The sequence below is a fragment of the Molothrus aeneus genome, chromosome 2, assembly GCF_037042795.1.
Source record: "Molothrus aeneus isolate 106 chromosome 2, BPBGC_Maene_1.0, whole genome shotgun sequence".
Lineage (NCBI taxonomy): Eukaryota > Metazoa > Chordata > Aves > Passeriformes > Icteridae > Molothrus > Molothrus aeneus.
In genome coordinates this window covers 117,219,338-117,238,256 of record NC_089647.1, presented here as the reverse complement: position 1 = coordinate 117,238,256, position 18,919 = coordinate 117,219,338, and the positions used below count along the sequence as shown (strand labels likewise).

At 63.4% G+C, this 18,919-nt stretch overlaps 1 protein-coding gene across 2 annotated transcripts; it reads left to right on the top strand.

Annotated features, from left to right (window-relative positions):
* The first annotated feature begins 301 nt into the window (after positions 1-301).
* Positions 302-18,063, top strand: PGAP2 (post-GPI attachment to proteins 2). Of its 2 annotated transcripts, none has more exons than XM_066545604.1 (6): positions 302-394; positions 2,213-2,386; positions 3,453-3,705; positions 6,353-6,447; positions 16,178-16,286; positions 16,767-18,063. In XM_066545604.1, the coding sequence occupies exons 2-6, from the start codon at positions 2,222-2,224 to the stop codon at positions 16,895-16,897; spliced, it is 753 nt and encodes a 250-aa protein (XP_066401701.1). In that variant the 5' UTR covers positions 302-394; positions 2,213-2,221; the 3' UTR covers positions 16,898-18,063. The 2 variants fall into 2 exon arrangements, with proteins under 2 accessions (XP_066401701.1, XP_066401700.1); XM_066545603.1 differs by having other exon boundaries at positions 6,353-6,459.
* The last annotated feature ends 856 nt before the right edge of the window (positions 18,064-18,919 follow it).

Here is an 18,919-nt window from a genome sequence, read left to right as displayed (position 1 = left end):
GCTTCCGCCTCCCATTGGCCGCGCCCCCCCGCTCTCGCCCCGAGCTCAACGCTGATTGGGGGAAGCGGCGCCGCGCACTGAGCGCCCATTGGCTGAACGGGCGGCGGAGTGGGCGGGGCTTTGCGCCGCGGAAGGGTCCAGAACGGCCCGTGTCGCGGCGCCACCCTGACATCCGGGGCGTTTAGAGGGGGCGGGGCTTCTGCCGCGAGGACCAATCGTGCGTGGCGGCGCTCGGGAGCTGGGCCCCGCCTCTTAAAGGGGCCGCAGGGGGTTATTGGGGCAGAGGAAGAGGTGGGAGAAAGGGAGGAAGAGGAGGAGGCGGAAAAGGCGGAGGAGGCGTGGTGGGGTTGCCGGGCCGGCCCGGGCCATGGGGCAGCGCCACGGGGGCTGAGCGGTGAGCGGGGGCACGGGGGTGTTGGGGAAGGGTCCCAGGGAGGGTCTCTGAAGGAATCTGGGGAGCCCCGAGGGGTCACTCGCGGCGGGAGCCTGGGGTCCTGGGGCGGGGGGCGCCTGCGGGGAGCCCGGGGAGGGGTCTCAGGGGGTCTCTGATGGGTGTGTGGTACCCGGGGCAGCTCTCGGGGTGCTGCAGCCCCTCTCCTGCAGGACAGGTTGCCGCCATTCAACACGCGATACTAAAGGTTTGCCTTTTATTTGCCTTCTTTGGCGAGACCCCCGCGGGGAGGGAGGGCAGGGGCTGCGGAGCTCCTGCTGTGGGGTCCCCGGGGTGTCCCACGGCACTGGGAGCTGTGGCCGAGCCCCCCGAGGGAGGAGCAGGGTTTGGGGGGCTCCATCCCCCGCCTCGGGCTGTGGGGAGCCCTCGGGGGGTCCCAGGGAGGGGAGCCTGGGCCGGCCGGGGACCCCCCTCCACACCCGGCCCTTTGGAGCTTCCCTTTCTCTTTGCTTTTATGCTCAAATAATTCCCTCCCTCCGTGCCCAGCAGCGCGGGTGCGGCTGAGCTCTGCGTTCGTTCTGTAGCCCCTCGGTTCTTGGGGTCGGTGCCTTCCCTGGGGCTCGGTCCCCGGTTGTGGGGGGCTTTTGGTGCGGGCACAGTGGCCGTGCTGCCCTGGGGCATTGTCCAGACGGCTCAGGGATTGTCCATAAATCCGATTTGTCCCGCAGCCGGGCGGTGGGGAGGTGGGATCCATCCCAGCCTGATCCCTGCTCTGGAGTTTGCCAGGCTCCAGACGTGCCTGTCCCCGCGTTCCCGACCTGACAGCCCGGTTTTGTTGTTATGTGGGGCTTGTGCTGCCCTGACCCTCCACCCTGGGGTGTGTGGAGTCATGGAATGTCCTGAGCTGGAGGGACCCCCAGGGATCCCCCAGTGCCAGCCCTGCCCTGCCCAGAGCCCAGCAAGCCCAGCCTGGGCATCCCTGGCAGCGCTGGCCAAAGGCTCCTGGAGCTGTGGCAGCCTCGGGGCCGTGCCCATTCCCTGGGCAGCCTGGGCAGTGCCAGCACCCTCTGGGAAGAACCTTTCACAATACCCAGCCTAACCCTGCCCTGGCCCAGCTCCAGGCAGCGCTGCCCGTGCAGGGCCGGGTGCGGCAGGGCGAGCACGGGCTGTGGAGCCGGTCCGGGGGAGCCGGGGCTGTGGGAGCCGGGGCTGTGGGAGCCGGGGCTGTGAGAGCCGGGGCTGTGAGAGCCGGAGCTGGGGGAGCCGGGGCTGGGGGAGCCGGAGCTGCGGGAACCGGGGCTGCGGGAACCGGGTTGTGGAGCTGGGGCCGGGGGAGCCGAGGGAGCCGGGCTGTGAGAACCGGGGGCTGGGAGAGCCGGGCTGTGCTGGAGGAGCCGCGGCTCCCGGAGGGACTGAGAGCGGTGGCCCGGCTGTGTCAGCGCTGCCCTGAGCACAGGGAATGGTCTGGATGGATGCCACGGGACAGGGTTCACGTGCCCTTCCTGCCAGATCCCTCTGGAAGGCTGCAGGGAACGGCCCTGCCCTGCTCTGCTCTGCTCTGCCCTGCTCCCTGTTCTCTGTGAGTCTCGAGGTGCCATCCCCACAATGGGATTTTCTCTGGCTGCACATCCTGCGGCTGTGGGGGGCTGAGCCGTGTGTCTGTGGGGTCCCTGCCCAGGGCTGCGTGGGGCTGGACAGAATCCCAGAGTTTCAGAAAGCCCCCAGGGTCATCGAGCCCAGCCTGTGACTGATGCCCACCTTGTCACCCTGCCCAGAGCAGGACAGAGCGCCCCAGTCAGACATTTGTTTGTTTGTTTCCAGGTTTCCAAGATGCTGCAGGTCCCGCTGCCGCTGGATCGGGACGGGATCCTGTTCCGGCTGCGTTTCACCACGCTGGCCCTCGGGACTGTGTTCTGCCCTCTCTTTGGGTTCCTCTTCTGTGTCATCTGGTCTCTGCTCTTCAACTTCCGTGAGACGACTGCGACCCACTGTGGGGTGAGAGACTCCCTGGGGGAAACCCATATTGCTGGGGGGTGACAGAGCTCCTGTGTCCTCCTGGGCTCCTCTCCCTCCTCCTGGGCTCCCTTCTCCTGCTGGGGTCCTATCCACTTTCTGGATTCCTCTCTCCTCCTCTGTCTCCTTCTGGGCTCCTCCCTTGGGCTCTCCCACCAAAGTGTTCCAAAATCCAGAACAAGCTGCATTGTTTCGTTATCCTTGTGGTGGCTCAGGACCAGCAGCAGCAGGTTTGGCTTCGTGCTGGGACTGAAGGCAGCACAGACTGGTCAGGCTGGTGTCTGGACTGGGCACGCTGGGGGTTATTGCAGCGAGGAATAAAGGTGGGGAAGATGAAGGGAAATGCATCGTCCTGGGGAGGGGTTGGTGCAGAGCTGCTGCCCCCTGGTCTGCTGGAGTTCAGAGGAGCCACAGGTGTCTGGGGAGGGAGGGCCTGGAGCTCCATGTGGGATGGGATTGGGCTCAGGGCTTTCAGGCTGCTGGATGAGCAGCTGGACACGAGCTGGGGATGGAGGGCAGGAGACATCTCACTCCAGCAGGAGAACTTTAGCAGGGCCTGGAGGGACAGGAGCCAGGGAATGGCTGCCAGTGCCAGAGGGCAGGGCTGGATGGGATCTTGGCAATGAGGAATTGTTCCCTGGCAGGGTGGGCAGGCCCTGGCACAGGGTGCCCAGAGCAGCTGGGGCTGCCCCTGCATCCCTGGCAGTGCCCAAGGCCAGGCTGGGCCCTGGGGCTGGGAGCAGCCTGGGACAGTGGGAAGTGTCCCTGGGCCTTAAGGTCCTTCCAACCAAAGCCATTCTGGGATTCTCTGGACAATCAGGAGTGTAAAAGCAAGAAACCTGAGCAGGTACCTGTGCAGGGCCCCCCAGGACTGCCCCAGCAGGGCTGTAGGATCCATGACCCCATGGGATGGACCAGGGCACTGCCGTGATGCATTCCCTGCCTTTGGGACTAGGAGTTAACTCATTCAGCATTACAGAAAGGACAGTTTCAGTGTGTGGAAGGGCTGGCTGCCTGTGCCTGTCCCCACAAGCCCGTGTCCCCGCAGGTGCCCAACTACCTGCCGTCCATCAGCGCGGCCATCGGGGGCGAGACCCCGCAGCGCTACGTGTGGCGCCTGTGCATCGGCCTGCACTCGGCCCCGCGCCTCCTCGTGGCCGTGGCCTACTGGAACCACTACCAGAGCTGCCACTGCCCCCACCCCCGCTACCTGCGCCTGTGCCACGTCACCCTGCTGCTCAACCTGATCGAGAACTTCGCCCTCCTCATCCTCACCTACGTGTCCTCCACCGAAAACTATGGTAGGTGTCTCACCCCGCTCACAGGGCCCTGTCCTGCGGCGCCCTGCCTTGGGCCACTGCTTTGCACTCCAAGGCAGCTGGGAGAGAAAACAGTTAAAAGCCCCCAGAGAGTCCATTGAAGTTAGTAGTTATAGAGGAATGAAGTGTGCATAGCATGCAAATAGCCCTGCTCTTCCCACAGTTCTTGGTTGCTGGTGCTTGGTTGAAGCCCTGGGTTCAGGCTGGGGATGGAGCCTGGACCAGGCCTTGGCACCTGGTTCCACCCATGTGCCCAGGCCTGATCCAGGGCTGAGAGCAGGTGAGCAGGGTAGACCAGAGCTCATCCTGCTTCCCCTCCATCCCCACAGCAGGGCTGGGCTCTGAGCTGGCTCTGCTCCAGCTGCCCTTTCACATGCCCTCCCCAGGAGTTTCTGGGGAAAATTTCATAGAATCACAGGATGCCAGACTGGTTTGCATTGGGAAGGGACCTCACAGCCCACCCAGTGCCATGGCAGCGACACCTCCCACTGTCCCCATGGCCCAGCCTGGCCTTGGGCACTGCCAGGGATGCAGGGGCAGCCCCAGCTGCTCTGGGCACCCTGTGCCAGGGCCTGCCCACCCTGCCAGGGAACAATTCCTCATTGCTAAGATCCCACCCAGCCCTGCCCTCTGGCACTGGCAGCCATTCCCTGGGTGCTGTCCCTGCAGGCCTTGTCCCCAGTCCCTCTGCAGCTCTCCTGGAGCCCCTGCAGGCCCTGCCAGGGGCTCTGAGCTCTCCCTGGAGTTTCTCCTGTCCAGGTGAGCCCCCCCAGCTCTCCCAGCCTCGCTGCAGAGCAGAGGGGCTCCAGCCCTCTAATAGCTCCTGGAAACAGAATCAGAGTTGTTCAGGTTAAATCCATGTATCCAGAACCTGGCCACGTCAGACTGGGAGATTCTCTTCGCACACATGGTCTCATCTCAGAGGAGCATAAGTGCCAGTGCTGGTCTGCAGCTGCTGTTTCATCCCAAGATCTGGAGGAGGCACCAGGGGTTAAGTGGAGAGCACTGAAATGCAGGAGTGGTGCTGTTGCAGTGGGAACACACCCTGTGCTGGGCTGTATCAGCAGGACAGTAATGTGTTGGCTTTCCCTGCACAGTGGGATGGTGATGATTGGTACTGTGTCCAGCTGTGGGCTGGAGAGGGACTTTGAGCAAAGAATGGCGTGCCAGGACAAGGGGAATGGCTGCCAGTGCCAGAGGGCAGGGCTGGCTGGGATCTTGGGAATGAGGAATTGTTCCCTGGCAGGGTGGGCAGGCCCTGGCACAGGGTGCCCAGAGCAGCTGGGGCTGCCCCTGCATCCCTGGCAGTGCCCAAGGCCAGGCTGGGCACTGGGGACAGTGGGAGGTGTCCCTGCCATGGCACTGGTTGGGATGATAATGTTTTTAAGGTCCTTCCCAACCCAAACTGTTCTGGGATTCAGGGCTGTGGTGCTTTGAGCAGAGTCCCAGGATGTCACCCAGCCTTTGGGGTGAGGATGGTCCGTGGTGGAGCCCAGTGACTGGGATGGCAGGGCAGGAACCTCCTGCTGATGGAGGTCTGTGGTCTGGGACCTGTCCCTGCCCAGCTCACCCTCCTTGTCTCCTGCCAGCATTCCCTGTCCCATGGAGAGGTGTCCTGTGCCCCTCTCATGGCAGGGTCTGCAGCCTGACCTGCCCCAGGGGCTTCTCCAGCTTGTCCAGGCCAGGGCCCTGCCCTTAGAAATCCAGGTGCTGCTTTGAGGTTTGGCCAGCTGGGCCAGCCTGGCCTGGCAGGCGCAGAGCCCTGGCTGACACACTTCCTGGATCCTCACCCCAGACTAATCCCCAGCTCTGGGGAAAGTTTCAGCCCTGAGCTGCCGTGCTCAGGTTAATCATCCCTGCAGGACACTCTGACCTCTCCCACCTGCTGGCACCTCACTCCTCACGTGCTTCCCTGCCCCTGGCATGCAGAGGGCAGACAGGGATGGTCATTCCTGGTGTTCAGGTGGTTGGGAATTCAGCCTGAGGTTCAGCTTCTGGAGAAGGGGCTGGGAAGTTCTCTTCAGAGCAACACTTATGAAAATCTCTCACCTGAAGGTGCAGGGGTTCTGTGGGGTTTAGGGCCTTGGGATCAGCTCTGCCTTAGCCTTGCTCCAGCTGCTTTCCCAGCCCGATCCTGTACCTGGGCTAGTGCAGGTATGCACAAGGCAACCTCAGTGCTGCAGATGAGGCTGCTGCTAATGGACAGGCAGGTAATACAGGGGGCCAGAAGATGGACTTTTCTGGATTTTTGACTGGCTCACTCTGCACACCCCCTCCCCGTGCCTCAGTTTCCCTGTCCCTAGAACAACAGTGGCAATGCTGAGCTGCTCCCAATGGTTCCTTAGTTTACAGCTGTGTGAAGCCGTGGTCCCAGAGCACAGAAGCACCCTCCTGGCACTTTGGGATAAGTCTTCCAGGCACTTTCATCCCCTTCCAGGGGCCCCTGAGGCAGCATGAGCAGGTTATGGAGCCGTGATGTGCCTGTCTCCTGCCAAGACCCCACTGGAGTCCCAGCATCACTGGGGTCCTGGGGCTCCCAGCAGAGCACAAAGCCCTCCCAAATCCTGCCCCACGTTCCCCTTGTGCTCCTGGCTTGGTTGAACAGGAAACCTGTTGTTTGTCAATCCAGCAATCCACGAAAATGCCTTCATCGTGTTCATCACGTCGGCCCTGGGCCACATGCTGCTCACCTGCATCCTCTGGAGAATGACTAAGAAACACACAGTAAGTCCCGAGGTACAGACACTTTCCTTTCTTCTCTCTGTGCTGGGAGCTGGGAGGGGGCTCTGGGCTGGCACTGATGGGCTTTGGCTGTCCTTGCTTGTGAAATAACCCTCAGCAGGTGCTAGAGGAGCCAACAGCAGCAGGTGAAATGGAAGAACTCAACAAAATCCATTTACCAAAGCAAAATGGGAAGGAAGCTTTTAATTTCATATTTTCTGGTTTTATCATAGAACCACAGAATGGTTTGGTTGGGAAGGGACCTTAAAGCCCACCCAGTGCCACCCCTGCCACGGCAGGGACACCTCCCACTGTCCCCAGTGCCCAGCCTGGCCTTGGGCACTGCCAGGGATGCAGGGGCAGCCCCAGCTGCTCTGGGCACCCTGTGCCAGGGCCTGCCCACCCTGCCAGTATCTGATTAAGTTTTCATCGAGAGATCAGACTGGAAACCACTTAGTATCCCTGTGGATTGGGATTGCTCATCCCTTCTCCATGCCTGTTTCTAAGCTGAAGTTGGCTTCCCTGTGCTGGGAATTGCTGGTCCTGCAAGCTGGGAGCATCAGGCAGCAGGAGTTGTTCTCCCTTTGCTCCAGAGTGACTGTGAGCAGGCTGGCTCTGGCTCCTTTTCTGGGGAAGGGTCAGGGGGTGCAGGGGCTGGCTGTGGGGGCAGTGAGTCTGGTGGAGGATCCAGCCAGGCACTCCTGGTCCCATTGCCTGGATGCAGCTTCTGTGCTGTGCTGGTTTGTGGTGTCAGTCCTGGACCCCAGGCAGGACATCCAGATTTGTCCTGGACTATGGGCACTGGCAGCCACGGGCAGGGCAGGGCAGGACATCCAGGTTTCACGCTGTAGGGTTGTGTTTCTGTGCTCACGTGGCTCCAGCAGGCTTGCCTTCACCTGTGGATCTGGACTGCCTGGATCTCTCTCCTTTCCCCTCGGGATGCTTCTCCCCAGCTGATCCCAGTCCAGCCCTCGTGGTCCCAGGGTTAAATAGGGAGGGGTCCTGGGGCTGTGGTGCCCCAGGAAGGTGACAGTGTGCAGAGCAGAGCCCATGGCAGGTGTGTGCCTGTGGCCCAGGGCTGCAGCGCGGGTGCTGTGCTTGGGGTCTGTGTCCCAGCAGGATGAGTGCTGGGGCTGAGCTCTGCAGTCCCAGCAGGATGAGTGCTGGGGCTGAGCTCTGCAGCCCTGTCAGGATGAGTGCTGGGGCTGAGCTCTGCAGCCCTGTCAGGATGAGTGCTGGGGGCTGAGCTCTGCAGCCCTGTCAGGATGAGTGCTGGGGCTGAGCTCTGCAGCCCTGTCAGGATGAGTGCTGGGGCTGAGCTCTGCAGCCCTGTCAGGATGAGTGCTGGGGCTGAGCTCTGCAGCCCTGTCAGGATGAGTGCTGGGGGCTGAGCTCTGCAGTCCTGTCAGGATGAGTGCTGGGGCTGAGCTCTGCAGTCCCAGCAGGATGAGTGCTGGGGCTGAGCTCTGCTGTCCCAGCAGGATGAGTGCTGGGGCCCAGCTCTGCAGCCCTGTCAGGATGAGTGCTGGGGCCCAGCTCTGCAGCCCTGTCAGGATGAGTGCTGGGGCTGAGCTCTGCTGTCCCAGCAGGATGAGTGCTGGGGCTGAGCTCTGCAGCCCTGTCAGGATGAGTGCTGGGGCTGAGCTCTGCAGTCCTGTCAGGATGAGTGCTGGGGCTGAGCTCTGCAGTCCCAGCAGGATGAGTGCTGGGGCTGAGCTCTGCAGCCCTGTCAGGATGAGTGCTGGGGCTGAGCTCTGCAGTCCCAGCAGGATGAGTGCTGGGGGCTGAGCTCTGCAGCCCTGTCAGGATGAGTGCTGGGGCTGAGCTCTGCTGTCCCAGCAGGATGAGTGCTGGGGCTGAGCTCTGCAGCCCTGTCAGGATGAGTGCTGGGGCTGAGCTCTGCAGTCCTGTCAGGATGAGTGCTGGGGCTGAGCTCTGCTGTCCCAGCAGGATGAGTGCTGGGGCTGAGCTCTGCTGTCCCAGCAGGATGAGTGCTGTGGGGCCCAGCTCCACATTCCTGGAGCAGCTCCTGCTCTGTCACTGCTGCTTTTCCTCCCCTTCCGCCAATTCACGGAGCCTGTCCCTGCTGCCTGACTCCAGAGACCTGGGAAAGAAGCTTCCAGCAGCTGTTTGTCTGTAAGGCTCCTAGGGGAAGGGGCTTGAGGAGATGCTGAGTCTCCTCGCTCTCGGGGAAGTGATCTGTTCTCCCTGCTGATATGGGAATAGCGGGAGCTCGCAGTCATTCCCTGGCAGCTTTCCCACGGCTTCCTTTATTTCTGTCATATTGTTTTGGCTTGTCTTTTTTCTGGGTGAGACCTCCAAGGCCCTGGGTCTCCTCCCCTGCCACGTCACCCACTGGTGCTGTTTTATCTCCCCTGCAAATGGGCAGGGAGGGGTGAGGCATCCCAGATCCGGGGCTCAGCTTTAGGCCCCTCAGGACAAGAGAGCCTTTGGAGGGCTGGAGCATGTCCAGGGAGGGGAATGGAGCTGGGGAAGGGGCTGAAGGAGCTCAGCCTGGAGAAAAGGACACTCAGGGGGGACCTTCTGGCTCTGCACAACTCCTGACAGGAGGGGACAGCTGGGGATTTGGGCTCTGCTCGCAGGGAACAGGGACAGGACAGGAGGAATTAGCCTCAAACTGTACCAGAGAAGGTTCACATTGGGTATTGGGAAAATCACTTCCTATACAGGGCGGTCCAGCCCTGACACAGCTGCCCAGGCAGGGGTGGAGTCCCATCCCTGGAGGTATTTCACAGCTGTGTGGGCGTGACACTTGGGGACATGGATCAATGGTGGCCTCAGCACTGCTCGGGTGCAGTTGCACTCAGTGGTCTCAGAGGGATTTTCCAGCCTCCTTGTTTTCTGTGGCTCTACCCGTGGACTGAAGGAATCTGCACATCCTTTGGGGGAAGGTCAGGGAACATGGTGACACCTTGGCTGAGCATGCCACCGCCTGGCATCGTGCCACCACTCACTTCCTCCTCCCATCCTGGAACAACCCTACTGGTGGAGGGAGCTGCCCTCGGGGTGCGTGCTCCCCCCAAAGCTGGGGGTTTCCCCGAGGAGACAGGAGCCCTCCAGGGCCAGCCCTGACCCGCGGCCAGCTCCGGTGTCCCTGTGCCAGCTCCGGTGTCCCCGCCCGCTTGGTGCGCGGCCGCGGGGTGGAGCTGTCGCGCAGGGCACGGGTAAGGGAGGAGGAGGAGGGAGGCGGGCTGACACGGCTCCCAGCCCGCCTGTGGCGGGGTGAAGGTGGCACGCTGCTTGTCGCGCCACCAGCGTCCCCTGTGGCTAGGGGACTCTGGTCACTGCAGCTGCCGCGTCCCCCTGTCCGGTGATGGTGTTGGGCTCGTGCCACCAACCCTTCCCGCGGATCCTGCAGGCCGAGCCGGGTCTGCTGGGGTTTGTCCCGCTCTCTGCCTGGATTCCTCAGGCTCCGAGCCCTCTACTCACGGCTGGTGGCCCTGGCAGGCTTGGCACAGCTCCTGTGACACCCGCAGCTTGCTTGGCTCGGCAGGACGGGACACGAGAGGTGCCACTGCCACGAGAGGTGCCACTGCGTCCAAGGCTTGGCAGTGCCAGTGAACTGCCCAGCCACGCTCATGGGGCTGTTTGAGGCCAGGGCACAGCTGATCCCTCCGTGTGCATCACCTTGGGGACAGACTCTGGCTCGGCTGGTGTCCCTTGTTTTGGGGCCTTTGTTCACATTTGCTGCCCCCAGCCCTGGAGCTGGCGATGGCAGGAGGGGACAGGCGAGGAATGGCTCCGGTCCTGCAGTGTTCTGTCCTTCCCTCCTCCCCTGCAGAGGGTCCCAACAGGGTTCAGGTTCTCCAGGGCCAAACCTGGGACCATCTCCAGGACAAGATCCGTGTGGGGAGCTGGAAGGAGAGGGGAACAGGGGGGCTGTGCCTTCCTCACCCCACAGCTGGAAGGAGAGGGGAACAGGGGGGCTGTGCCTTCCCTGCCCCACAGCTGGAAGGAGAGGGGAACAGGGGGGCTGTGCCTTCCCTGCCCCACAGCTGGCACTGCTTTTAGTGCTGCTAGGGGGGGTTGAGCTCCCCAGGTCTGGCTTCGTAGGAGGGACAGGAATTGGTCTTGCAAAAGCTTCTTATGTCCGGCGGGGCTCCTCTTGCAACTGGTGTTCTGTGAGGGCAGGAAGGTGCAGAGGAACTGGTTTGTAATGGGGAAGTACAGGCAGTTTCCAGTTTCGAGGTGGCAAATGGTGAGAGAAAGGAAAATAAAGCTCTGTGGGAAGGGAGAAAAGACAAAGCAGGAGAGAGAAAAGGAGGGGAGGGGGCAAAGCAGAGGAGGGAGATTCTGTGAAAAGGGAAATGGAGCCTGGCAGCCTTCAGCTGAGGCTGATCACTGCACCCTGTGCTTGGTGCTTGGCCATGGCATGGCAGTGCCCACCTGGGCTGGCAGCTCTGCTGTTCCTGGCTGGCTGCTCGCCCTTAAAACCCTCCTTCCCCCCAGCCCTGAGCTGCAGAGCTGGGCACTGGGGCAGAGCAGTTTCACTTCTTGTTTGCAAACACACTTTCCCCCCCAGCTCAGGGCTGGTGGCCCCAGCAGACACCAGTGTGTGCATGTGGTGCCATCAGGCTGGCTGGCTCAGGCTCATCAGAGGAGCCCCGGAGCTGCTCCAGGGCTGGAGCCCCTCTGGAGCCCGGCTGGGAGAGCTGGGGGTGCTCAGCTGGAGAGGAGCAGCTGCAGGGAGAGCTCAGAGCCCCTGGCAGGGCCTGCAGGGGCTCCAGGAGAGCTGCAGAGGGACTGGGGACAAGGCCTGCAGGGACAGCACCCAGGGAATGGCTGCCAGTGCCAGAGGGCAGGGCTGGCTGGGATCTTGGCAATGAGGAATTGTTCCCTGGCAGGGTGGGCAGGCCCTGGCACAGGGTGCCCAGAGCAGCTGGGGCTGCCCCTGCATCCCTGGCAGTGCCCAAGGCCAGGCTGGGCACTGGGGACAGTGGGAGGTGTCCCTGCCATGGCAGGGGTGGCACTGGGTGGGCTGTGAGGTCACTTCTAGTCCCTGCTGTGGCTAGTGCAGCTGGGTCCTGCTGTGCCACCAGCCCCGGGGCTCTATCCCACAGTGTCCCACTCCCCTGGCATCCTCAGGGCACACAGGCTGAGCCCAGCCCAGTGCTCAGGCACAGGAGCCTGTGGGGCACTGTCCCCTGTGTCCCCAGGGCCCAGCCGAGCCCCCGGGGCTGGAGCAGGGTGGCTGAGCTGTGTCCCTGCCCAGCAGGGCCCTGTGAGCAGCAGGGACCACAAGCACCTTGGTGACCACGCGTGGTTTCACCCCAGCGCCCCTGGGAGCGCTGCCGGCGGCTCAGAGCAGCCCTCTGTGAGCAGCTGAGCTCCGTGTGGGGCCCTCTGGCTCCGGGCTCTCTGCACACGCCCGGAAACGCTCCGGGGGAGCCGGGGCTGCTGTGTGACACACAGCCCTGCAGGTGCCACTTGTCCCTCAGACAGGGATGGTGGCTCCCGGGCAGAACCAGGGCCTGGCAGGTCCCTGCAGAGTGAGCTGTTGCTGTTTAAGATCACTGTCAGCCCTGTCCCCATCAGGAGCTGGGGGCTAGGCACAGTCCTTCTGCTCTCTGGAGGCAGTGGGATAAGCAGGAGGCTCCTGCACCTCCTTGCTGGTAGCTCACAGCAGCCACCTCAGCCCTCAGAGCTGCATTTGCAGGGCTTGGGGCTCCCCCAGGGAGGGGGAATGACACCCCCAGTGCCTTCTGTGGGCTCGGAGCAGCATCTCAGAGTGTGCCTGTGGGTTGGCTGGGCTGGGAGCAGCATCTGAGAGTGTGCCCCCATCCCAGAGTGTGCCCCCCATCCCAGAGTGTGCCTGTGGGCTGGCTGGGCTGGGAGCAGCGATCCTGAGTGTGCCCCCCATCCCAGAGTGTGCCCCCCATCCCAGAGTGTGCCCCCATCCCAGAGTGTGCCTGTGTGCTGGCTGGGCTGGGAGCAGTGATCCAGAGTGTGCCCCCATCCCAGAGTGTGCCCCCCATCCCAGAGTGTGCCCCCATCCCAGAGTGTGCCCCCATCCCAGAGTGTGCCCCCCATCCCAGAGTGTGCCCCCATCCCAGAGTGTGCCTGTGGGCTGGCTGGGCTGGGAGCAGTGATCCAGAGTGTGCCCCCCATCCCAGAGTGTGCCCCCCATCCCAGAGTGTGCCCCCCATCCCAGTGTGCCCCCCATCCCAGAGTGTGCCCCCATCCCAGAGTGTGCCTGTGGGCTGGCTGGGCTGGGAGCAGCGATCCAGAGTGTGCCCCCAGGCTCTCTGCAGCAGCCACTCTCTCCTCCCCGAATTGCCCAGCCTCCTGCTCCTGACTCACCTTGGCCTGTTGGGGAATGTGCCTCAGCTCCCCCGCCAGCTGGGCACTAAATATAATTCCCTGTGCTTTTCTGAGCCAGACACACACGCAGCCACGGAGGGCTGGGCTGGCTGTGTGACACTGCTTGCCACAGTCTGGGTGCTGCAGTCTGTCTTGGCAGGAGGAAGTTGGCAGCCCCAGCTGTGCCAGCCCAGCAGCCAGAGCCAGGCCACAGGGGAGCCTGGCACCAGCTCAGCTGGGAGCACCCATCCTTGGGATTTCCTAACCCCCCTTTTTCCTCACAGGCAGACAGAGTTTGGTGGCTTCTTGCCAGGGTGCTTGGAGCTGCCAGCTCCTCTCCATGGCTCTGACCTGGGGGTTCCTGGTCCTGTCCAGGCTGAGCAATCCCAATTCTCCCAGTCTTTCCTCACAGCAGAGGCGCTCCATCCCTCTAACCTTGGTGCCCTCCTCTGGCCACCATGTGGCTCCCTGGGGTGTCCCCAGGTGGGGGATCCCCACAAAGCTGGGGCCGTGGGAAGCAGGGACAGTGCCTGGCACTGCCTGTGCCCTGGGTCCAGCCCGCACCAGCGAGGGGATGGGCAGCTGCTCCATCCACAGCTCCTGGAGCTCCCACCTGAAGTGTGGGCTGGCCTTTCCCTTCCTGCTGCAGCAGGGCAGGGTGGCACTGCAGCTCCCACGTCCCACGGGGGTCCCCATGCGCCCCCATACCCCTGCTGTGCTGGGCATCCTGCCCGTGTTCCTGCAGGGACCTTCCCCGAGGTGCCACCTTCCAAGCCAGCTCTGCTCAGCATCCTGGCATGTCACCAGGTGCCCTGTGATCCCCTGGCACCGGCCTGAGCCAGCTGTGCCCTGGAATTAGGGATTAACACCTAATTATCCGTGTGATAATCCCCGGCCCAGACCGGGAGAGGGGGAGCTCGGAGGGCACCCAGAGGTGCAAGGTCACTCTGGTGACGCGAGGTGGCTCCCACAGGGTCCTGCTGCAGGACTAGGGCGTTGAGCGGGGTGCCCCGAGGTGTTCTGTGCCTCCGTGTGTTGTAGTGTGGCTTTATACTTTGTAATATTTTGAAGTAGTTTTGTTTTGTATCCCCGTATTTTTCCCAAATGGTTTATCTCAGACTGTACCCCCTCCCTTTACCTGTGTTATCCCTCTCCCGGGATGAGATCATCCCCAAACCCCCACCCTGGCTCTCTGTCAATCACTCAGCCTCCCATCCCCTCTGTCTAGAGGCTTCGGTCCAGGATGTCGAGTGATCAGCCAGAGGCTCGGGGTCAGCCCCCCAAGCCTTGCCCCATACGCTGTCCTGTATGTCTATCCCCCAGCATCCATCCCTTAGGGTCACTTAATGGTTGGTAGGATGTTATCTACTGTCGGTTTCCACCTCCCTTTAAATGTAACCTTGGCACATCTCCCGGGGCTCTCGGCAGGAGCCCCCTGAGGTGCAGGAGCTCCTTTGGGACTCCTAATAAAACCTTGGATTAACCCCTGCTAAGAGTCAGCCCTTTATCATCTACCGCTGTCTCTGGTGTCTCTTGTGCTGCAAAGGCGACCAGCCCAGGTGCCCTCAGCACCCTCGGGGCACAGAGAGTGTCTCCCCCCAGCCCAGGTGCCCTCAGGGCACAGAGAGTGTCTCCCCCCAGCTCAGGTGCCCTCAGCACCCTCGGGGCACACACAGAGAGTGTCTCCCCCCAGCCCAGGTGCCCTCAGTACCCTCGGGGCACAGAGAGTGTCTCCCCCCAGCCCAGGTGCCCTCAGCACCCTCGGGGCACACACAGAGAGTGTCTCCCCCCAGCCCAGGTGCCCTCAGCACCCTCGGGGCACAGAGAGTGTCTGCCCCCAGCCCAGGTGCCCTCAGCACCTGAGGTGTCTCCCTCAGCACCCTGGGGGCACAGGGAGTGTCTCCCCGGTCTCTGCCGACTCGGGACGGGCCGAGGGTTCCTGAGCGGCTCCCAGAGGCACGGACACACCGGTGCTGCTGGGAGGAGCAGGTCGCAGGTGGCCCCGGCGGCCCCGGCAGGGTGTGTGGGTGCGCCGGGGCTCAGCGCAGCCGTTTGCTGCCGTGGGAGCGGTGGCAGCGCGGTGGCAGCGAGGTGACAGCGCTGTTCCCAGCCGCTTTTCCGGTGTGAAACTCGGCACCGCGCCCCGGCCCCGGCTCGGGGCTGGCTCTGCCGCTGCCGGTGCCGCCGCTGCTCCTCACACCCGGCGCTCGCTCGGCTGGGCCGGGCTGTGCCGAGCTGCTGCTGGCCCGAGGGACCGGCAGTCCCAGCAGGCAGGGCCAGCCCAGCGCCCGTGGGCTGGAGGTGGCGTCACCCGCGTGTCCCCGCACGGTGAAGTGCCCGTCCTTCCTCTCTGGGTTTTCCTCCCTGGCACGCGTTATGCGGGTAATGGAAAGTGTGATGGGGCAATTTAAATGTTCCTTGTTATCAGCACTCCCTCAGAATGGAATCTTTGTCTCACATGAAGTGTCAGGCGAGGGGGAAATTCCCCTCCCGCCTGTAACAGCCAGGGCTGTCTGTGGTATCCCCAGCCCCTTCTGTGGGGCTGTCCCCCCTTGCAGCCCCCCATGCTCATTGGGCTCCAGACATGGCTTGGGGTTCCTCTGCCCCCAGGCTGTAGGATCCTTATCCATGACCCTCAGGGTGAGGGGAGAAATAGAGGCAGGGAATTGGAGCCAGCACCTGCTGTGGCTGCCGGGGGTCACTGCACCCCCAGCCCCCAGCTGTGGGGTGCTGGGCAGTGGGTTGGGGAGCTTATCCCAGGGGACAGGCCTGGTCCCTGGCTTGTCACAAAGGCTGAGCCCTGGGGACAGAGCAGTGAGCTGGGACTGTGGGGCTGCTGCCAGCATCCCCAGGCTCTGTTCCTGCCCCATCAGAGGAGGTGCTGGGGGGCAGGATGGGGCCCCTCCAGTGCCAGGGTGTGCTGGGCGAGCTCTCCAGCGCAGCACCCGCCCCAGCTGCCGCCCTTCATGTGGTTTCCTCCTCCCTGCTGCTGTTGTGAGTGAGGGGGTGCAGCACCCGCTGAATTCCCTGTGCCCTGGGGCCACCTGCAGCCATCCAGGCCCGGGGATCTGCCTCTGGCAGAGCCTTGGCCCATCCTTGAGGGGTCCCCTGAGCACCCCAGCACTGGGGGCACCATATGTGCTGGGACCCCTTGGCTCCCTCACGCCCTCTGTCTCCATGGAGGTGTGAGCCCCCGGGCACAGCCCTGCCCAAGCCACCCCTGGGGCTGGCCTGGGGGGCTCTGCACGAGGGGCCAGGTGCAGAGACCCCCGGGGCTGTGTGGGGCCAGGGCAGAGCTTCCCTGGGAGGGGATGGGCATGGCATGGGCATGGCACGGCACGGCATGGCATGGCATGGCATGGCACGGCATGCAGGGCTGCTCTGGCATCAGCCAGCCTTTGGCCTCTTCCAGGAGCGCAAGTCGTACAAGTGGAAGCAGCTGCTCTTCTTCTTCACCTTCATCACGTTCGCGTTCGCCGTGTGCGTTTACTTCCACCACAACTGGTACTGCGGCCCTGGAGGTGAGGGGGCTGCCGGGGGGCGTCTGGGGAAGGGGCTGGGTGGTCCCAGAATCACTGAATCACAGGATCCTTAAGGTTGGAAGGGATTCCTGGGATCAGCAAGTCCCAGCTGTGCCCAATGCCCACCCTGTCCCCAGAGCACTGAGTGTCACCTCCAGGCCTTCCTTGGACACTTCCAGGGATGAGCACTCCAAACCTCCCCGGGAGGCTTCTTCCAGTGCCTGACCACCCCGTCTGTGAAAAAACTCCTTCTGATGTCCAAGAATTCCTTCAGATGTCTGACATCCTCCTAATGGGATGCCTTGCCTTCCAATCCCAGCCCAGGGAAGCTCCAGGTGCCCAGCCACACTTCCTCCCTGGTGGGGTCCAAGCCCCCCAATCCCTGCTCTGCTGTCCCCAACAGGTGGCCCAGAGACCCCCCCAGCTCCCAGGGCAGGTGCAGCCGTGGGTCCCCCTCACCTGCTGTGTTTCCTCCCCCAGTGTACACTGTCTTCGCCTTCCTGGAGTACCTGGTTGTCCTCTCCAACATGGCCTTCCACATGACTGCCTTCTGGGACTTCGGCAACAAGGAGCTGGTGGTGAGCTCCCTGCTGGAGGACAAGCACTTCTAGCCAGCCCTGTGCTGGGGGCTCCTCTTCCCTGTCCTGCCCAGAGGAGGGCTGGGTGTTTGCTGTGGACCTGCTGCGAGGATCCTGCCGAGGTCCCCGAGTGTCTGTCCCTCCTGCAGCTGCAGCTCTGCTCCAGGGGAGCTGTGGGCTCTTCCAGGGACCCCTGTCCTGGCTCCTGCAGCTCCAGGAGGGCAGGACAGAGGAGGAGCAGGACCTGCTGCCCGTTGCTTTGGAGAATGCTCCAGGGAGAGCAGGATGCTGCTCCCGGCGTTGGGCCATGGGGCTCCAGCCCTGCCCTGCCCTTTCTTGGCCTGGGGGCTCTCACGGTTCCTCCTGCAGGCTGGGGGTCTTGGGGCAAGCCCTCAGAAAGGGCTGGTGGCCTTTTGGGCTGGCTTCAGGCACTGGTCTCTGGACTGGGGCAGGGTCCAGGCCCACGTGTGCCTGAGTGCCCAGGAGGGGAGCAGGAAGGTGCTGGGCCGTGCAGGGACTGCCTGGAGCAGGGTGGGAGCACACCGGGCAGAGCAGGTGCTGGGAGCATCCAGGTCTCGCTCCTGCCTTTCCCAGAAGCCCTCCCAGCAGCACAGGCTGTGCCAGGGGTGCTGTGCCCGTCCCAACCCAGTTTGAGGAGGAAGGCTGAGTGTGCTGGTGCTGGAGGTCTTTGCCCCAGCGTCCCCATGGCTTCCCCTGTGCCGTGGGGCTGGAGCTGGGACCTGCTGGGGTTCAGCAGTGCCCCCAATGTGCAGCTCTGGCTGCCAGGGCACAGGGGACGTGGCTGGATGGCAGATGGGGGCTGACAGTGTCCCCAAGCTCCTCCTGCAGTGCTGCTGGAAGGGGCACCTGGAGCTGCCTTGATTTTGGGGAGGTCTGCACTTGCCAGGGCTCGTCCCACCCCACGCTTGGCCAGGAAGGACTGGTGTGGGTCCCTCCCTGCCCTTCACCTGAGCACAGCCACCACCGAGGGTCACCTGGGATGTCCCAGGGCTCATCCCAGGGCTGGACAGAGCCTCCTCCAGCAGGAGCTGCGGGGCCCTGGCAGAGCTGGGGCTGAGCTGGCTTTGAGCAGCACATGTCCATCGTCGGTGTCCCCATCCATGGGCTCCATCCGTGTCCCTGCATGCGTGTGGCGCCTTGGCTTTGAGGTGGAAATAAAGCACTAAGTATTTTTGTGAGCCCTCTGCAGCCTCCACAGCATCTCCACCTGGCCCAGCCTGGCACGGCCCTGGCACGGCCCTGGAACAGCCAGCAGGTCCAGACCAGCACCACGGGCAGGGTGGGGGCTGGAATGGGGTGCAGGACATGGACTCTGGGCTACGGGGCTGGAGTGTGGGATGTGGATCCTGGGTGTTGGAGCTGGGGTGCAAGATGTGACCCCTGCGTTCTGGGCTGTGGATCCCTGGAGCTGGGGCTCAGGATGCAGATCCCTGCAGGATCTGCTGTGAATTGCTGGGCTCTGGAATGTGAATCCTGGGTGCTGGGGTGTGGGGTGTGGATCGCTGGGGTGTGGGCTGTGGATCACTGGGGTGTGGAATGTCAGTCCTGGGTGCTGGGGTGTGGGCTCTGGATCACTGGGGTGTGGGCTCTGGATCCTGGCTCCTGGGGCTGTGGTGTGGGACGTGTCCCTGGGTGCCGGATGAAGCCCGGGAAGGCTCAGCAAAGCTGGGAATGAGCCAGGAGCCGGGCTGGAGGCGTGGGACTGAGCCCACCCCGCAGCTGGCGGCCCTGCTCCCGCCCAGCTCCTGGGGCCGCTCACTCGGCTGCGGATCCTGCAGATCTTACTGATGCTGCAGGGCCAGGGCCAGCCCAGCCCCGGGGACAGAGCCTGGAGCCGGGAGGGCTGGGGCTGGCACTGCTGGGGCTGGGGCTGGGCAGGGGCAGGGGAGCTGCCGGGGCCTTGGTTCCCCCTGTCCCGGGCCATGGTGGGGCCCTGCCCTCGCTGCAGCTGCCCCGGGAGCAGCTGGGAGGGGAAGAACCGTGAGCTCATCCTGCTGTGCCGGGCCAGGGCAGGGCTGTGTCCCGCTCGTGGCA